Source organism: Mesoplodon densirostris, chromosome 17 (genome assembly GCF_025265405.1).
Source record: "Mesoplodon densirostris isolate mMesDen1 chromosome 17, mMesDen1 primary haplotype, whole genome shotgun sequence".
Lineage (NCBI taxonomy): Eukaryota > Metazoa > Chordata > Mammalia > Artiodactyla > Ziphiidae > Mesoplodon > Mesoplodon densirostris.
In genome coordinates, this window is record NC_082677.1 from 20,565,149 (window position 1) to 20,585,129 (window position 19,981).

Here is a 19,981-nt window from a genome sequence, read left to right on the forward strand (position 1 = left end):
TTTATTTATTTATTTTTAAAATAAACTTATTTATTTTATTTATTTATTTTTGGCTGCGTTGGGTCTTGGTTGCTGCACGCGGCTTTTCTCTAGTTGTGGTGAGCGGGGGCTACTCTTCGTTGCGGTGCGCGGGCTTCTCATTGCGGTGGCTCCTCTTGTTGCGGAGCACGGGCTCTAGGTGTGTGGGCTTCAATACTTGTAGCTCACAGGCTCAGTAGTTGTGGCTCTCAGGCTCTAGTGCGCAGGCTCAGTAGTTGTGGCACACAGGCTTCGTTGCTCCGCGTCACGTGGGATCTTCCCAGACCAGGGCTAGAACCCATGTCCCCTGCGTTGGCAGGCTGATTCTTAACCACTGTGCCACCAGGGAAGCCCTGGTTTCACTTTTAGAGAGTGTTATTTTAATGTATTTTGACTATGGCCTTCCTTATTAATATCCATGCTTTCAGACTTAATTTTGGTATTTAACACTATTTATTACTGGTTTATCAGAAAGTTATTTTCCTTAATGTATGTGATGATAAAAACATGCTATAGTCTTACACGTGATTTTATTATCAGACATCATATGTGTTTTTTATTCTACTGAAATAGATCCTTTTTGTAAGTGAATGGGTTCACTTAATAATGAAACATGGAACTCACTTAAAATAATTTATAGAAAGATTTCTATAACAGATTCACCTACTCAGTTGGTACAGAGATCACCAACTGTGGAATTAGAAAACCTGGGTTCAAATCTCATCTCTGCCATAATCGTCCATAGAACTTTAGGTAAGTCACCTACCTCTCTGACTTTGTCATCCATAAAACATAGATAATAATACCTACCTAACATGATACATGAGATTATGGATGTAAAAGTGCTTAGCCCAACACTAAATCCATATATTAAGGTTAAACCATTCCCAACACCACTGATGTAGCAAAGCAATGGGAGGTGACCAAAAAGAGCTTAATTAGGTTTTAGTTATTGATTTTATTTCCTAACTGCTAACATTTCAACCACTCTTAAACTAAGGTTGCATGTTCAATTTGTCAAAAACATATGCCAATTAAAGATGACCATTCGGAGGCATGTTGGGGAAAACCAGGCTGGTTTCAGGCCAAAACAAACCAAGTAACTCTTTCCAATCTGGAGAACCAGGACTAGAACAACAACAAAAAAAATCACACGAATGACCTTTTCTCTCCCATCTTCTCTAATTCCAAGATCCTACCATTACTCTGGGAAAACATGAATACCCAGGGATCATCTCTATTTACTAGTTTCCAAAAACTAACAGAAATAATAATGTGAAATCACTAACCTATTAAGAAAATGTCACAGTGTGCCTCTAAAGGGCACAGAGAAAGCAGGGCAGGCTTCATGGTATCGGCACCTCAGGCTCACCCTGTAGAGGTCTCAGGCAAGGAAGGGAATAAACAAGCACACAGGAATTACTGTATATTGCTTGTTTGAATCACACTGTCTGTGCTTTTGGTACATGAACTACAGTGAAGAGCAGTTATTTTACTTGAGCCAAATAAGTTTCCTCTTGCACAGGGTACCTCACCTAATTTTGTTGTATGTTCTTTTTTGCATAAGCTGTTCGCCTTTAATTAAATGCAGAGTGATTTTTTTCTGGTGTGTGTTTGCCACTTGACTGTTACTTGTCTTCATGCCCACACAACAGTGAACAATATCCATAGAGAACTATTTCCTTTTTCCTGCTTGCTTCATTCTGAAAACCCACCATGGCAAAATTTCTCACCCTCATTTCCTCAAGTGACTAAATGCTTCCCCTGCATGGCCAGCCCTCCCTCTTCATTCCCACCATCCTCATATGCCTGAGACAAGGACCAGCAACGACCAGAGCCTGGCTTTAAGTTGCCTGGAGATATCTTGGTCAACTTTAATTTTGTAAATATACATTCTATAAATATAGCTTTAATAATGTGTTACATGACATTTTTTAGATAGACATTCTATTGAAATTATGTATACGCATAAAATCTGGGAGTCCCCGTCTACATCTAACTTTGCAAGCAGTTCTACTACCTACAACTTGAGGATGACAATCATCTGAAAACTTAAATGTTGCAAAACTAGAAACACAGAGTCATCATTTCAAGTGAATCTTAAACCAGTTTTGAACACCATACCAATCCATTTCACACACTACACAATAGGGCCATTCTTTGAGAAAGTAAAAGGCAACTTTAGAAAACCAGAAGAAAAGGAAGAAGCGAGCGTCTAAAGCAGCTCAGAATTCAGGCAAATTGCTGCACCAGCCATTTTGCTGTGCATACCTGCACCATATTTGGCTTCTGCAACTGAACTGGTTTCCCACAATAACAGTCTATCAGTCTCCTCTTGAGTATAAATAAACCTTTGCTTAACATATTCTGGTTCTTTACACCCCTAACAGTCAGCAACCAGCACTACCAATGTCTGTAATTAGATTTCAAAGTGCAGTTATTGATAACTTGTCCCTTTCTCAGCTATTTCCTCTCCTTTTTGCTAAGAGCTCTTCAATTCTATAAGGACAAGTCTCTAAAAACTATTCCTTAAAGTTTCCTCTATAATATTTATCATTTCCTTCCTTCATTGTAAAATGGACCTAAGTGTTCAAAATCAAGGAAGCTTTAGATTTCAAAGAGAACTCAACACCTGATACTAGCAAGAATAATAATTGGCCAAACACCTCCAGAGGCAACAATGTAAATTTGAGGTTTTAAGTATTGAGACTGTAGAGGCCTGAGCCTTATGCAAAACATTGTTGCTGCCAAGTGGGAAAAGTACCACTAAATGGCTGGAAAAGATGTACTGGCACTGAAGAGAATCCTCCCACTTTTAGGAGCCATGTCCCAGGCAGAATGGACACCACCTTTCCGTTCCCAGGAAGGTACGCCTACCTTACCTTCTCCTCCATGCCACTCCACACCAAAGCCAGGGAAATAGATATTTTTTACTTTAACATTTTTCCCTGCCAAAAAAGAAAGGGCTATTGATGCTGACTGAAATGAGAACAGGCTGCTCAGATCAACTTTTACCCAGAGGGACTGAGTTAACAAAAATCATTCATAATAAAATTTAAGGTGCCTGAGCATTTTTGTTTATCACTTGAAGACGTGTGCCTCTCCATCCATTTCTAGGAATTTCTGAATGTGTAATGCAGGTAGACATGCATGAATATATTACTGTATATACATCCTCTTCTTCCCATGTATCCTTCCAAGTAAGTGAGTGTTCAGAAAGCTTCTCTCATGTAACTTGACAGCCAATAATAACTCAGTTCCACTTAACTGCTCTAAAACTTAAACAAATCAGCAGCATATCCTCTTTACTAAAAATGCTATAAAATCCATTTACTTTACTCAAATACTAGACCTCCTGCCACTATTTTTCTTAACCCATTTTGGAATCCATAAGATATAGTATGCCACAAACTTCATTCAACAATTCAACAAACATTTCTTGGGTGGTTATTATGTATAAGGCACTGCGCTAGGCACTTAGACCAATATTATTTTATTTATATTCACAATAATCCTGTAACATTAAACCCCCTACTTTTCAGACACAAAAACTGATGTTATTCAGTGAATTTAAATCACTTGCTCCAAGTTGCCTAGCTAATGCTAAGATATGAAACCATGTGGGTTGGGCTTTAGATCAAAGTCTGTGGTCTTCCCTCAATACAATACAGCTTCTTCTCACTTTACTTTGGAATAAAAAGTACAGGTAAACCAGGAAAACGGTAGGAGGAGAGCTCCAAATTCCAAACGGAGGCGACTGAGACACTGGACTGACAATTCAATGACTGATTTATATAAAAAGGGATGGAGGAAAGGGTCGAAGATCATCTCTGAGATTCCAAGCTGGAGGATAGGGTGCTGGAGAAAAGCAGTAGGAGCACGGCTAGGAACAAGGTTCCAAATATGCTAATTTGGGAAAGAAAAAATGGGCTTAGTTTAGCCCATGTTGAACTTTGAGGTGTTCCATCTAAGAGGAATTGAATTTTAGTCAATTGGGAAAATAAAGACTAGTGTTAAAATGAGTCAAAGTGACAGAGAATGTATTGGATACATACACATAAGGCATGAGGTCTGAGAGAGGTTTAAGGACCAAAGATGGGGCTTTGGGGAATACTAGCATTAAGGTGCAGGAAGAGAAAGAACGTCCAGACACAGGAATAGAGAAGAGACAGAAAGAAGTAGAAAAGTGAGCAGGAAAGCATGGGACCAAATCAAGGGAGGAAGATGCTACGGTATCAAATGCTGCAAGGAAGCCAATTATTTCCTACACTTACTGAGTGCCACCCTGCCCAAGAACCTGTTCTCAGTGCCGAGAAAATGTGAAATGTACATGAATCCTAAAGCTTAACTCCTATCAAGATAGATAACATCCCTCTGAGCTGGTATCCCCTACCTCCTACTTGAACGTGGATCTTATATTTTAAAAGTGCTGGAGCAGCAAATATTTCCTACTGGGTTTCTCAAGTTTAAGATAAAAAATGAGTGACTCAAGGAATAAAGAAAATGAGACTTCCTTTACGGGTCTTATCCTGTAAGGTGGAATGAAGGATTCCAGGCTCGTCCTAAACAACTCTTTAAACAAGTGTCTGCAGATTTGGACACCACTGTCCGATGCTCAAAGGTTGCCTCTGCCCAAGTCCCCAGGTGTCCTCTCCTGGTACTGAGGTCACAGTGGTCTCTTGCAGGGACGAATGCACCAGAGGGGCCACCACTAATATCAGTTTACTTAAATTCCCTGAAGATCATCCATTTAAATGGCCAAAGAAAAGGGAAAGCAATGCACTGCCTTCAAAGCGCTCTCACTATATCCTCAGACCTCCCTGCCCACCTACATGCAAACAGCCCTTCAGTCTTTAGAACACAGGATCTGAAAGGAAGAGTTTCACAGTCCCCACTGAACACCTCTTTATTTTTTTCTTCTACCTATAGTCCTGTTCAAATAGTTCACAGAGCTATACAGTTCTTGCACGTGGTGATATAAATTAAATTATTTGGTGTATCAGGAAAAACTGTGACTTTGAAATGGACAAAAACCATTACTGGGGGTCTTGTCTAGCACACCCTTCCAGATTATCTCTGCTATTCATTGTCCTTGAGTTACTGTACAACTCTGTGTTTGTAGAAATGGATTGTAATGCAAATCATTTTTGTCCACAGAAATACAGATGAATCATGATGAGAGTAGAGGAATTATAACTGACTACTGCCCTCTGGATACTGACCAGCTTTGCAACTATTTGTAAATTTACTTCAGCAAGCCCACTAATGTGTGTGTGTGTGTTGAATTCTCCTTTAAACAGGATATAACATTCTACTGGCTCCTTCATTAATTAATAGGTTAAATATAATCTTCGACAGATGTACATTTTATATTTGTATGAGAGACATGATTTTACCTTTTTTAAAAGAATTACCCTTTAACAGGTGATTAGTTTTAGCCATAGCGACTCTGGTGTTTCAACAGTGAAATTTCAGGGCAGACAATTTAATTTAAAGACCCAGCTGCTTTAGACTTTTGGTCAAGGTCATTCTTTTCCTCATTATATAATACAGAGCTCTCAGAAACTGAAAAAATCCCCTCACGCCCTCCAGAAAAAGTTCAATCTTATTAAGGAGCTGGGGAGAAGAAAAAACCTTAAACTTGAGTACTAAGTGAGTGATTGATATATTCTTTGCACTTTTCAGTACTTATTTTTTCTCAAAATTAATTGCATATTTTAACTGATCATTAATAATAAACAAAATTCAGATTTATACATATTTAAAAGGTGCTAAATCAGCCTGGATGGCAGCTGTGTGGACACACTCTATGCTGTAGTACTTCCTGGGCCTTTCTCTTTTCTACTCTCATTTCATCGTGTCTTTCAACACATCCAGTCCATACAGATATCTTGGCCTCTGAACAGGGCATCACGAAGGCACATACTTTTTAACCTCATCCTTTTTTAGACATGAGGTCAGTTCCTAAATCTTTAGGTGATAAACATTCTTCTAAATCAGTGTTTACAAAATGGTGTTCTGAAAAGCACACTCTAGGAGATGCTAATAGGTAGACCTCACAAAAAAAGGGAGGAGAGCTCTGATAGAACAATATGTGGACTTTTTTTTTTAAAGCAAGCATACCTATTAACATCCAACATAATACTTTTCCATAGACTATACTTTTAGGAAATGGTGTTCTACTTACACCCTATTGTATCTACTGGCATCAGTGTGGTTAGAAATATGTAACTTCTTTTCTCCTAGGGAATTTGGCAGGCAGGTTTTCTCCAGTTCTGTTGCTCTCTATTCATGAACAGAAGGACTAATCATTCAGTAGAATGGATCAATTTTCTCATATTATTTTCCCATCGCTTTCTGTGATGGTTTGCCAGTTGCCAAATGGGAGTTTCAGAAACACATTGCCTGATTTCATGAGGATAAGGTAGATAAGCTGGGATTAATAGATAATACAGTTCCCACACGATCCAACTCTCAAAATGACCCAAATCTTCTAGTTATTTGGATCTCACTATTCAGAGAGATCATCTCATTCCATCTGTTCTGACAGTCCATCTGGTGCAGAGAGTATAAAGGTATTGCAAGAGATGACAGGAGATGAAAAAAAGCCTTACAGAATAACCTGCTCACCTCACAACCACTCCTTTTGTACCCTAAGCACCCAATCCCTTGACTCTTTCTAGATAAAGCACTACAGACAATGCATTTATTCTTGACTTTCTCGTCCATGAAAAAAAAAAGTTGTTTGGAACTATTACACATGCTGAAACTCCTGGCTACATTATTTTATCAAGATTTTCCCTCCCTGAGTTCTCAGAGCACAAGCATTCTTTTCAGAAGTAGGATAATATTTTTAACATAATATTCTGCAATTTTCTAACCACCACAGTGTACGTTTTATTACTTTTGAAAATGAAGTGATGCATTTAGATCTGGATTGGGAAACTCAGAAAACCAATATTGCATCTCTTTTCTCAAAAGCAACTCCTATAAAAAACTTTATTTGTCCAGTTACTGTAATTGTTACTAACAAGCAACAAAGAACACTAAGAGAACAAAGGGAAGCCCTGGGTTGGCCATTATACCTCCAGACTGCAGTCAAATCCTACTTCCTTAAAGCCCTAATTCCAGGGAAGAAGGTATGGAGGATGCTGACAAGATAGAAAAAGCAGAGTTCAACAAAGGATTGAAGGTTAAGAAGTCAAATTCTCACAAACTTCAATTTAACATCGAAGGCAACAAGACTGGTTCTTATCAAGTTTTATAATAAAATAAACAACTCAAAGGAATTCAGGATTAAGTTGTTTTTAGACAACCAACAAAGTATACTACTATAAGAGTAAGAGAGTGCATAAGATTTCACTAATGAGTCAAAATGTATAGCTCCTGTGCTACACATCTCAGTCACTAAGAGTCTTTTCCATTAAGGAATCCCATGGTGCTACAATTTTTCCTGCTTTCAAAGTATTACTGTACTTTCACTCTCAATATGTTAAAGACATATTCATGCTTGAAAAATATCCCAAATATAAAGAAATAAGAACGAATAAAGAGACTAAAAAATGTGAAGGAATGAGAGGTCTAACATATAACAAATAGGGAGTATACAAAGAAGACAGAAATGATAGAGAAATAGAGGAAGGCACAATATTAAAAAAATAAATTTTTCTAGAATTGATGAAAGACATGAATCTTCAGACTCAGGATGCAAAATAAAGTGTATAGTCAGGTAAATCAAAACAATATATGCATATACATATCATAGCATAAAGTACAGAAACACCAAAGACAAAGATATGGGAAGAAATCAAATGGAAAAATATAAAAGATTTTCTACAAACTTAAAATATGTAGACAAGCAAGGATTTTTCTATAGCAAAACAGAGGCCAGAAGGCATAATGTCTTTGATATACAATAGAAAAAAACTGTCAACTTAAAACTTTATACTAATACAAATGAAAATTCTGTACAAATAATTTAATCTTCTAAGAATGAGGAAAGACACTTCAGAAAGAAGACTATTTACGAACCCTCACTGAATGAACTACTTAAGGATGCATATTATAAAGGAAGGAGAGTAAACCCTAAAATAAATGAGATGCAAAAGCAACAGTAAGTTATACTTAGTGGATTTACTAGAACCCAGTACACAACACTTAGCATACATTATTTTCAAGCTCATGTGTAATATTTATAAATTTAATTATGCATAGACTATAAAGCAAATATCAACCAATCTAAAGAATCAATATCAAACAAAATATTCTCCAAACACAATGCCATTAAACTAAAAATCAATTTTAAAACATAACTATAAAAATATATTCTATCTCCAAAATATACAAACAGCTCATGCAACTCAATAACAAAAAAGCAAACAACCCAGTCAAAAAATGGGTGGAAGACCTAAACAGACATTTGTCCAAAGAAGACATACAGATGGTCAACAAACACATGAAAGATGCTCAACAAACACATGAAAGATGCTCAACATCACTATTAGAAAAAGGCAAATCAAAACTACAATGAGATATCACCTCACACCAGTCAGAATAGCCATCATCACAAAATCTACAAACAATAAATGCTGGAGAAGGTGTGGAGAAAAGGGAACCCTCTTGCATTGTTGGTGGGAATGTAAATTGATACAGCCACTATGGAGAACAGTATGGAGGTTCCTTAAAAAACTAAAAGTAGAACTACCATGTGACCCAGCAATCCCACTCCTGGGCATATACCCAGAGAAAACCATAATTCAAAAAGACACATGCACCCCAATGTTCACTGCAGCACTATTTACAACAGCCAGGACATGGAAAAAATCTAAATGCCCATCAACAGAGGAATGGATAAAGAAGATGTGGTACATATATATAAAGGAATATTACTCAGCCATAAAAAGTAATGAAATTGGGTCATTTTCATTTGTAGAGACAGGGATGGAACTAGAGACTGTCATACAGAGTGAAGTGAGTCAGAAAGAGAAAAACAAATATCATATATTAATGCATATATGTGGAATCTGAAAAAAATTGGTACAGATGATCTTATTTACAGAAATAGAGACACAGGCGTAGAGAACAAACGTATGGATACCAAGGAGGAAAGGGGTAGGGTGGGATGAACTGGGAGATTGGAAATGACATATTTACACTATTGATACTATGTATAAAATAGATAACTAATGAAAACCTACTGTATAGCACAGGGAACTCTACTCAGTGCTCTGTGGTGACCTAAATGGGAAGGAAATCCAAAAAAGAGGGGATATATGTATTCGTATAGCTGATTCACTTTGCTGTACAGTAGAAACTAACACAACATTGTAAAGCAACTGTACTCCAATAAAAATTTTGAAATGTATATATATTCCATAGGAAATTCATGGGTCAAAAATGAAATACTGGAAATCAGAAAAGATTTAGGAGTGATTTTTTAAAATACCGTACATCAAAACTTTTAGGCATCAGCTAAAGCACTAAGTACAGGGAAATCCATGGCCTTAAATGCTCTTATGAGAAAAGAAAAATAACTAGAAATTCCATAAATTAGAAAAAGAATAAAGCTATAAGAAAATAGACCAAAGGAAATATGATAGATAATATCAGAAATTAATGAAAAGGAAAATATCAACAGTTAGTCATTAAACTTAAAAGCTCATTTTTTTAAAAAAACACAATAAAAACAGACAAACGTCTGAAAAAATGAATAAAGGAAAAAACAAAGGCACAAATGTATAGGTATTAGAAATTTAAAAAGGGAATTGAGTATGAATATAGTAGTATGAATATTTTTAATTTCCTTATTTAAATATTTAGGTTGGCCTCCTGGAAAATTCTGTAACAACTATGTTTATGATTCTGAAACGATTCAAAGGAGCATGGAATGCATCAGAGCACAGCGTTAAGCAAGATGAGAACGGTGAAAGTGCTGAACAAATAATAAATGTCATAGAAATAAGTTCCACTAATTCCCATTATTCTTATTTATGAAATAGTGTATCCTAGGGATAAATCACTTTCCTATTTCCTACCTAAAGTAAAGGGCTGTTGGGACTTCACTGGTGGTCCAGTGGGTAAGACTCCACGTTCCCAACGCAGGGAGCCAGGGTTCAATCCATGGTCAGGGAACTAGATCCCACATGCATTCTGCATGACGCAACTAAAGATCTCGCATGCCACAGTGAAGATCCCGCGTGCCGCAACTAAGGCTCGGTACAGACAAAATAAATGAATATTTTAAAAATAAATAAATAAATAAAGTAAAGGGCTGTTGAAGGGCTCAAATATGATGGTGTAACAACGAAATCCTACTTAGCTATTAAGAAGTGATGATGATGATGATCGTGATGAAGACCATGGTGAAAGTTATTTCAAACTTCCACACCTCCTTTCACATGTTTATGCTCTGTTTTTCTTCCTTTCCCTCTTCTCATCTACATCACTTGTTATAAGACTTGGTAAACTGTAATGCTCTTGGAGTAAATATAAGTTGATGATTGATGAAGTGGCAATGTTTCAAAGGACTTTGGTCTGTCTAGTGAGAAAAATAAACGTAATTTGCAGCTTGCTCATTTGGAGCTTGCAGAAAAAATTTTGAGAATTTCCATAAACAAAAAATCTATACAATGAATTAGGAGTGAGCGTTCACCCTATTTTCAGAAAGCAAATCTGCAGCACAAAGATCTTAAAAACTTTATTAAGATCAGAAGCAGCACTGAAAACAAAACCAGCACATTCTGACAGCAGTCTGGCTATCAAAGCTATAATGCCCCTTTTGTGTCTCTCTGTTCTTTTTTTCAATACAAACACTGATCTAAAGCAACGTCTGGAATCAGGTGATGTGTAGAATGGAAAAATCCCTTTTGGAAGTCTTGCCAAGCATGGGTTATACTAAAAGGAATGGAATCTGATAAGAAATACCTATTACGAACTCATTCGCATTTAATGAAGCCCTTCAACTACCAATGCCAATAACTTTACAGGCACAGTAATTTATAAGTATACTAAAATTTTTAGGGACTGTTTACTCAAGCTTCCACCTTAAAAACAAATGCCCAGTGAGCACATTAGAAAAGGCAAGGCTTAAACCACAGGTTGCTGCTCCTGCAATGGGTGACTCTGGTGACCACTTCTAACTCCAGCATTCTATGAAAAATACCTTCAAATTTTAAGATGATACTTCCAAATTCCAACATGGTTCCTTGTGTTTTGGTGCCTTCCTGCTGACTGTCAATTCACAAAGCACAGCCTAGTCACCAGAAGCCAGTTCCAAAATATATACACTAAAATATTCTCCCTTCCCCTTTGAATGAGATAAGATCTTCACAAAAGAAAGAGGGATATAAGTTTGAACTGAGCAAAATTCCTCCCCTTTTCCAGTTTAAGAAGACAACGTTCATTTTCTCTGTTTCTAGAAAGAAAAAAATACTATCCTACAACTGAGACTTTCTTCATAAAGGTCAGTCACAAGGAGAAGGTATATTTCCTAGGGATAAAAATCAAAATTCTTAGGAACAATGAAAATTAATTTTTTGTTCAGAACAAAAATTATAAAATCTGTGCTTTCTAAGGCAATCCTAGCATGTAGGATGCTTCTCCCAAGCCCTGCAAATACAGAGCTATAGTCTGAGGTTTAAAGATTAATTCTCCAAATGAACCCCCAAAGGAATGTGGGGATACAGGTTATACAACCATCAGGAAGTTGGCTCTTTCTGCACTTTGTTTAGCAGCCAAAAGGATGCCAGGCTTCAGAAAAAGCAGCCAAAAAGGATTCCTTGTATGGCGTGATAACATTTTGCTCAAGAGACGGCCCCCTTCTCTACAGACAAGGCCTCACCATCCACTCCTAGGAGGCTGGGAGAGAAAGGGGCTTCTAATGAATAAACCAGCTTCTGGCTCTGTGCGTTTCACCCCAGGAAAGTAAAACCACTCACCGAGAGTTCTGGAAGCACTACGGTCAAATGCTGTAAAGAACTTGCATTTCCTGGCTGCTTCTATTCCAGAACCTCTCTGAGATGAAACTTTTAAGCTAAGTTCCCTATTCTTAGTTGCATTCACAACACCATTACACCCGCCAAAAGCCTCTCTGCTCTGGATTCTTCTATTTTTCTAAGGTACATTTTCTTCATGAGTCTCATCAACAACAATCCCTCCAACAATTTAAAACAGATTTTACATTTTGTGAGGCTTTCCTGTGTAACCCAGGTTCAAAGCGTTTGTTCCCATATAGGAACAAGTCTTGCTTAATCACTTTTATTGTTCTTGGCCACATTTCTTGGATTAAGACACTTTCTAACAGGAAGAGACACAGTAGCACATACATTAAATCAACATAACCTTTTGTTGTGAACACCAAGAAGCAAAGATTAAAAGCCCAGTTCCTCAGACGCAGGCTACATAAACAGTGGTAAATTAATGTTTTCCACAAACAGGACATTTCTCTCACGAGAGGAAAAACTAGAAAACACTTCAGTGTTTTTCACTGTGTTTCACAGTGAAGGTTTTCTTTCCATGTGCTAAATAAACCCGTGTCTAGTCTAAGATGGGAACTGGGTTGCCGGCACCAAGCAGCCATCTGACATTTAAAGATAATGTTGCTGAGAGATCCCGTCAGCCAAGGAGCTGGTGAGGCAGTGACTCACCATCACCACCACCATCACCTCCATTGTCATCATTATCGCCAACACCATCAAACATTTATGACTGTTTACTTGGCTGGAACATGCAATGTATCCTGGAGGGTGTAATCAATTTTGACTGGTTCCCATGCATTCAAAGTCACTTCATAGGATATCTCTCTTATTTTGGAACATACAAAATCAGCAATTTCTACCTGTGATTTATTTAAAAAGAGAAAAATGTTAAAAACACAGTGAGATCATGTTTAATTTTAAGTATAGAAACATGAAATCTGTGGAACTTGAAAAGCAGCTTCTCTGCACTATTTTATCGAGCAACTCTTTTTCTCTGGCTAATAGAAATAAGAGGAAAAATCCTAAGCACTACAGAAAAGAAAGTGTTCGGGGTATTTATTGATAAAGCCTACTGAACTTGCCTATTTGTTAAAACCGTTTCACACCATGCTATACCTGAGCCAGTCTACACTGTGTGCTCAAAAGTAATTTACAGTATTTCTTTAATTTTCTGAAATTTATACAGACTTCCCCAACACATCTAAATTAGTGACAATTTGATTAAATGCTTGATTTGATTAAATGCTTCTGTCTAGAAAATGTCTTTTTAAAATCTGTTATGATATTGTTTATATGTGGAATCTAAAAAATAAAACAAACCAGTGAATATAATAAAAAAGAAACAGACTCACAGATATAGAAAACAAACTAGAGGTTACCAGTAGGAAGAGGGAAGTGGGGGGCAATATAGAGGTAGGAAATAAAGAGGTACAAACTATTATGTATAAAATAAATAAGCTACGAGGACATATTGTACAACACGGGGAAAACAGCCAATATTTTATAAGTATAAATGGAGCACAGCCTTTAAAAATTGTGAATCACTATGTCGTACACCTGTAACATATAATACTGTACATCAACTATACTTCAATTAAAAAATAATCAATCACTCAATCAAATGGACTACTAAAAAACAGAATGAGTTTTTTCTCACTGCCATTATATCTCATTTGTAACTATCACAGAAAAAAAATTAGATTGAAGGGGACTCAGCAGCTCTCCTACAAAGCAGTCCTTTTGCAGCATCCTGAGTGCCTTGTTTCTTTTGCAGTTAAATGGATTGGCAGTTTCTCCTCCAAAGGCCAAGAGCCAACAGAATTCCACCATGCCTCTTCACCATACCCAAGAAGAAATACCTTTTATTTTGTTGACTTAGTTTTCATGAGGGGTAGAAAAGACATGAAAAGGCCACAGTGCTCAACCCTGGTTGTTATGAAGGGGACGTCTGTCATGATCACACACAAGCACAACATTCTAAATTCCTCCTGGTTACCAGCTTGGGGGGGAGGTGGGGTGTGGGAGTGGAGGTGGGAGTTTGAAGACAGGAAAAACTCACATAGACAACACGACTATCATGTGATGTTATTACTCAGCATATCTTAGAAGACTTACAATTTAATTAGATGGCACTGGTATTTTCTAAATATTATTATACATTTGGAGATAAACAGGTAAGTCACCTACCATTTCACAAGCTACAAATAAATCTTTTGTGCAAATATAACATTCCACCTTAAATTATTCCCAAACTGAGAAATAACTCAATTCCAAGGGTCCAATTCCTAGAGGACATGTTTCAACTAAACCCAATAATCAAACAGGAATTAAAGGCCTTATAATTGTATAAACAAGATGACCATCTCCTGGTCATTTTACAGATTGCCCTATGTTACTATTTTATATTACACATTTACATTCATGAAGTAAATTTGATAGAAGGCATCAAAAATAATTATATATGTATAGGGACTTTCACTGGTGGCACAGTGGATAGGACTCCACGCTCCCAATGCAGGGGTCCTGGGTTTGATCCCTGGTCAGGACACTAGATCCCACATGCATGCTGCAACTAAGAGTTCACATGCCACAACTAAGGAGCCCATGTGCTGCAACTAAGGAACCAGTGAGCTGCAACTAAGACCTGGCGCAACCAAATAAACAAGTAAATATTTTTTTTAAAACCTAGTGAATGTATTTTAAAAAGTAATAATAGTTATATACGTATATATAGTACCTGGCTTTCAAAGAGATTAGAGGACGTACATACATTTTTCATATACCCTGATACAGTATCTCTGAAAAATAAGAGACATACTTTTTCTTAATCTTTTCCATTTAGTTATCAATTCCTTTAAAGAGTTCAACACTAGAGAATATGTCTTAACACATGGTAATATTAAAGTAGGAGATGTCGGGGCTTCCCTGGTGGTGCAGTGGTTGAGAGTCCGCCTGCCGATGCAAGGGACATGGGTTCGTGCCCCGGTCCGGGAAGGTCCCCCATGCCGCGGAGCAGCTGGGCCCGTGAACCATGACCACTGAGCCTGCGCTTCTGGAGCCTGTGCTCCGCAACGGGAGAGGCCACAACAGTGAGAGGCCCGCGTACCGCAAAAAAAAAAAAAAAAAAAAAAATGTAGGAGATGTGAGCAAAGAAAACCAAAACAAAATAAAAATGAGCTATATAAATAGGACCAAAGATAAAGAGATATTAAACAGAATGAGAAAGCAAACCACTACAAGCAGAAAACAAACTTTAAAAAGTTGAGTGCTTAATGATCCCTTTATTCCTTTCCTTTACTTAGAACTTCATCACAAAACTTTGTTTACAATACTCCATACACTTCCTCTTCAACCATTGTCAGTTTCAACAAATTCTCTCTGTTCTTGAATTAAAGGCTCCTGAGATTCATATTCCAATATAGTCTTTCTACCATCCCAAGACAGCAACATTATTCTACCCTCAACTAGGCTCAACATAAAAATCACCCTACCAAAACAAAGTTTATTAATGCTTTTAAAGCAAAATATATCCAAAAGTTTCTCAGTGTATATATATTTAAAACAACAATGCAAAGTTAAATCTATTTACTTGCTGTATGCAGGGCTGCTGGAGGTGAAAGTGTCAGGAGTCGGTAAGTGAAGTAAACAGACCAACTACATAGCTCTTGGGTTATTTCCCCTATATGGGTTGTGATTAGAAGGCAGATGTTTTAGGGAGATAATGAGCCAATATCTGTAGACACCACTCTACTGGTTCCATCAGGCAACAAGGTAATCAACATTCTGTTGCAGAAGAAACAGCATGAATGGTTCTTACACAAGAAAACTCAAATGAACTAGAAACCTGGATAAATGAAAGTTACATATGATGTTGAGCCTCTAGATTACCCTAATAGTAACCTACATCTTATTTATCAAAAATAAGTAAGAGCCACTTAAAAACATGACCAAGATTTACTTTTCACTCCCAAGGGAAAAGATATGCAGTCCTAGTGAAATGCAATGGAAACCCATTTTTGACTGCAAAGAAAGCTGCAGAAGACTCCTAACTCTCAGTGATCAACCAAAACAAACAAAAAACAAAAACCCTAAAAAAATAAACATTATTATCTATCATAAATTAATGCTATACCTGGTTTATTGGGAATCCTGCCGTTTAAAGTTTGGCATATTGTTACACAGCACAAGCCTTGCTAGTTAGGTGCTACTCTTTGCACATTAAGATAATGCAACTGACAAGAGTGGAGGCTGCACAAAGGCTTTGAACTTTGCAACTTTGTTTTAATAGTAGAGATAGATTTGATAAAACAGCTCCCTTTCTCTCCTGACATCCCAGATGTGAGACAAGAATTTAGGAAACAAAGGAGTCAAAATCTGGCCAGAGAAGTTGACCATCACAGCAGCAAAGTCTAAAAGTTAGACCTTAAAATAGTTTTTTTCAACTTCAGGGCTACTTAGTGCATTAATAGGTTACACTGTGTTGTGCTTAATCAGAGTCAATACAGACCACTGACCCATCCTCAGCAAACACTGACCTAATTTAATGGGCTAAAGACAGCAAATTTTATATCTTGCTGGAGTTGCTCAGTGCTCCTCCTTAACTTTCTCCGGTGGCCTAAAGTGAACAGGCTCAGTCGGAGCTGGGTAGCAAATCTAATGGCACCAATAATCCCCCAAACCTGCAAGGCCCTAATGTGTCCCAACCCCCAAACCTTTTCCACTTCCTTCATCCTTCCTCCTGCAAAATCTACATCAATACCCGAAGAAAATATACCAACAAGTTTCCAAGTACCAAACAGTCAAAATATATAAATGATGCTGTATAAATTATTTTAAGAAACCAAAACATCTTGTCCTATTGACATTCAGAGAAGTCTAGTGCCAAAAATGAAATTAACGGCACCACAAATGTATTAGAAAAGATATTTCTTCAATAATCTTCATGTGATTTACTTCAAAGGGTGATCAGAAAAGATCAGAGAAAAAAAGAAAAAAAACTGATGGAAATGCAGTTATTTTTTTTCATCGAATTTGATTATAACCTTTATAGTCAACCTACCTTAAATTTAAGTAAGTCAGCATCTGCAGATTAGTGATGGCCTCCGGAATGACTCTGATACAATTATGATACAGATTAAGAATTTCCAGTGATACAAAATGGCACAATTCCATTGGAACTTCAACCAGTCTGTTTTTAGATAAATCTATGAGAAAAGGAAAAAATATCTTGTTAATAACTCAACATAATCCAATACAATCTTATCAACTATCAATACTTTTTCCTTAACACATTTTAAAATAAACATTATCATCTACATTTAGATCAACACTATCATTTTTTGCACCACTGTTACTATGGCGTTGTGATTCCCGTTTCCTAGCGTTGTATAGCCCAATTCATATAGAAAAGCAAAAATACTGCTGAAACAGTTTTAACTCTACTTTTTTTTTTAATAAATTTATTTATTTGTTGCTGCGCGTGGGTTTTCTCTAGTTGTGGCGAGCGGGGGCTACTCCTCGTTGCAATGCACAGGCTTCTCATTGCGGTGGCTTCTCTTGTTGCAGAGCAGGGCTCTAGGCACATGGGCTTCAGTAGTTGTGGCACGTGGGTTCAGTAGTTGTGGCTCGCCGGCTCTAGAGAGCAGGCTCAGTAGTTGTGGTGCACGGGTTTAGTTGCTCCGCGGCATGTGGGATCTTCCCAGACCAGGGCTTGAACCCGTGTTCCCTGCATTGGCAGACGGATTCTTAACCACTCCGCCACCAGGGAAGTCCTAGCTCTTTATGTTAATTTGTAAATTCAGGCCATGTATAAGGGCAACCGAATCAACATTTACTTTTCGCTCCATCTGAAAATTATTTTTCCCCTGGACAAATATGTAAAGTTGAATTCTTTAATATATCTGAATATACATAGTTACCTTAATATTTCATTTATTCAATTCAATTTTGCATTCATGACATATTATCTCTCAGAACATGTCTTTTATACCTTTCCCAAACAAACACATAGTAGATACTAAAGTATTTCATTCACTAGAATTACTGAGCATGTACAATGTACAAGAAAGAGATAAATCAGTTTGTCTATGAAGGATGGATACTATGCCGCATGACCTTCAGTAAAACTGGCTCCCTTGCCAAGTGTACCAAAGACAGTAATAATGGTCAACAGAGTAATGTAAACATACAGTACAGTTTACAGTACCACCATCTCAACAATAAAAATATGGAATCATCCTTAACATCCAAATCTGGGAATGGTAAACATGATTGTGAAATGCCATGAAACACTGGATATAAAAAAGAGCCACCAACTCTTGAAAACAGTAACTGAACAACAGCAGAGCACCTCACCCTTATTTAGCAGGGGCTTAATCAGTATGAGTTGAAGATGTTCAGTAAATAATATTTCAGATACACTTAAGGAATCACACTATGTGGGTGAGGGACTTAAATAGGTCAATATTATAATGAAATATAAGTCAAAAAGCTACCTCGCTGACTGACCTTCCAATAGATAAACACATAATTCAACAAAAACAGGTCTAGATTGCTTCAGAGGGGGAATTCCAGGAAACTTTTAAGGGATAATTCTGATAATATTTAAACCATTTCAAACCATATGAAGGGAAGGGAAGTTTCCAAATTCTTATTTAAACAGCAAGGTATAATATTGATACCATCACCCAACAAAGAAAGTACACAAAAGGGAAACTACATATGAATCTCCTTTCCAAATACTGATGTGAATCCTAAATTAAAAATGTGCAAACAGAAGTAAGCACTTACATAAAAAGATTAACATACTATGATTAAGTGGGATTTATTCTAGGAATATAAGGATTTTAAAAAATTATTTCAGGGCCTTCCCTGGTGGCGCAGTGGTTGAGAGTCCGCCTGCCGATGCAGGGGACACGGGTTCGTGCCCTGGTCCGGGAAGATCCCACATGCCGCAGAGCGGCTGGGCCCGTGAGCCATGACCGCTGAGCCTGCGCGTCCAGAGCCTGTGCTCCACAACGGGAGAGGCCACAACAGTGAGAGGCCTGCGTACCGCAAAAAAAAAAAAAAAAAATTATTTCAACAATTCATCATATAAAAAGAGTGAAATATGAAATAGTACATGATCATCTCTCCACTTTCATCCTTGTTTTCCCTTCCCCTTCTTCGATTCACATCGCAGTAAACTTCTTTTAAGGTCTCTGAGAATTTCAATAGGAAAATCACATGCAAAACTATCAGCTGTCCAGGGTCTGGCCAACAGTATCGCCCTAATCCTTTAATTGAGCTATTTTGTATTTTTCCAGGAATTCTTTTTTTGAGAGTATTATATTATCCACTATAAATAAAGTTATAAGGTGTTAATGGTGGGCACCTGTCACGCCCAAACCTACAATGCTAGCCAAATGAACAGACCTCCGTGTCCGCGGAGTTACTGAGAATTTACATATGCAACACACTCCTATTATCCTGGGTTTGTGTACCAGTTTCTAAATTAAAAAGGAAGAAATTACAAAACCTACATGTAGCTTAGATTCTTTCAATGCCTGTATATCAATAGAAACAGTTGCCTAGATTAAATTAAAACAAAGCTGAAAAACAGAAAGAAACAAAAGTTTTCCTTTCCTGTTTGTTTAGCATGGCTACCCAGATTATTGACATTTTCATCAACATTTACTAAGTACATGATTTCTGCAGAAACGAGAAACACAGAGGGCTACTTTAAAAAAGTTTATCATTTGAAAGATGAAAGGCATAAACCCTGAATTGAACCATAAGGTAAAAGGTTCTAATTGTGCTTTAAAAAAAAAGTACTAATAAAGAGCTAAAATCCAGATGGGTAGATGTTATCATCCCTTGAGCACTTCCATCAAGCCAGGCTTTATGCCTGGAGCTTTGCATCTAGTACCTCATTTAAACCAACGCAAGGAGCAGTGTCACCACCAACCTAAAGATGAGGAAACTAGGCTCAGAAAGCTTATGTGACTTGT

The 19,981-nt window shown here is 37.3% G+C and overlaps 1 protein-coding gene across 1 annotated transcript in view; it reads right to left on the reverse strand.

The window, feature by feature from the left end:
* The window catches only part of LRCH1 (leucine rich repeats and calponin homology domain containing 1), a 192,034-nt gene that overhangs the window by 82,111 nt on the left and 89,942 nt on the right, over nt 1–19,981 (reverse strand). The window contains exon 2 of the mRNA XM_060079853.1: nt 17,053–17,197. Within this exon, the coding sequence (XP_059935836.1) occupies nt 17,053–17,197 (145 nt within the window). The remainder of the gene's footprint in view (nt 1–17,052; nt 17,198–19,981) is intronic.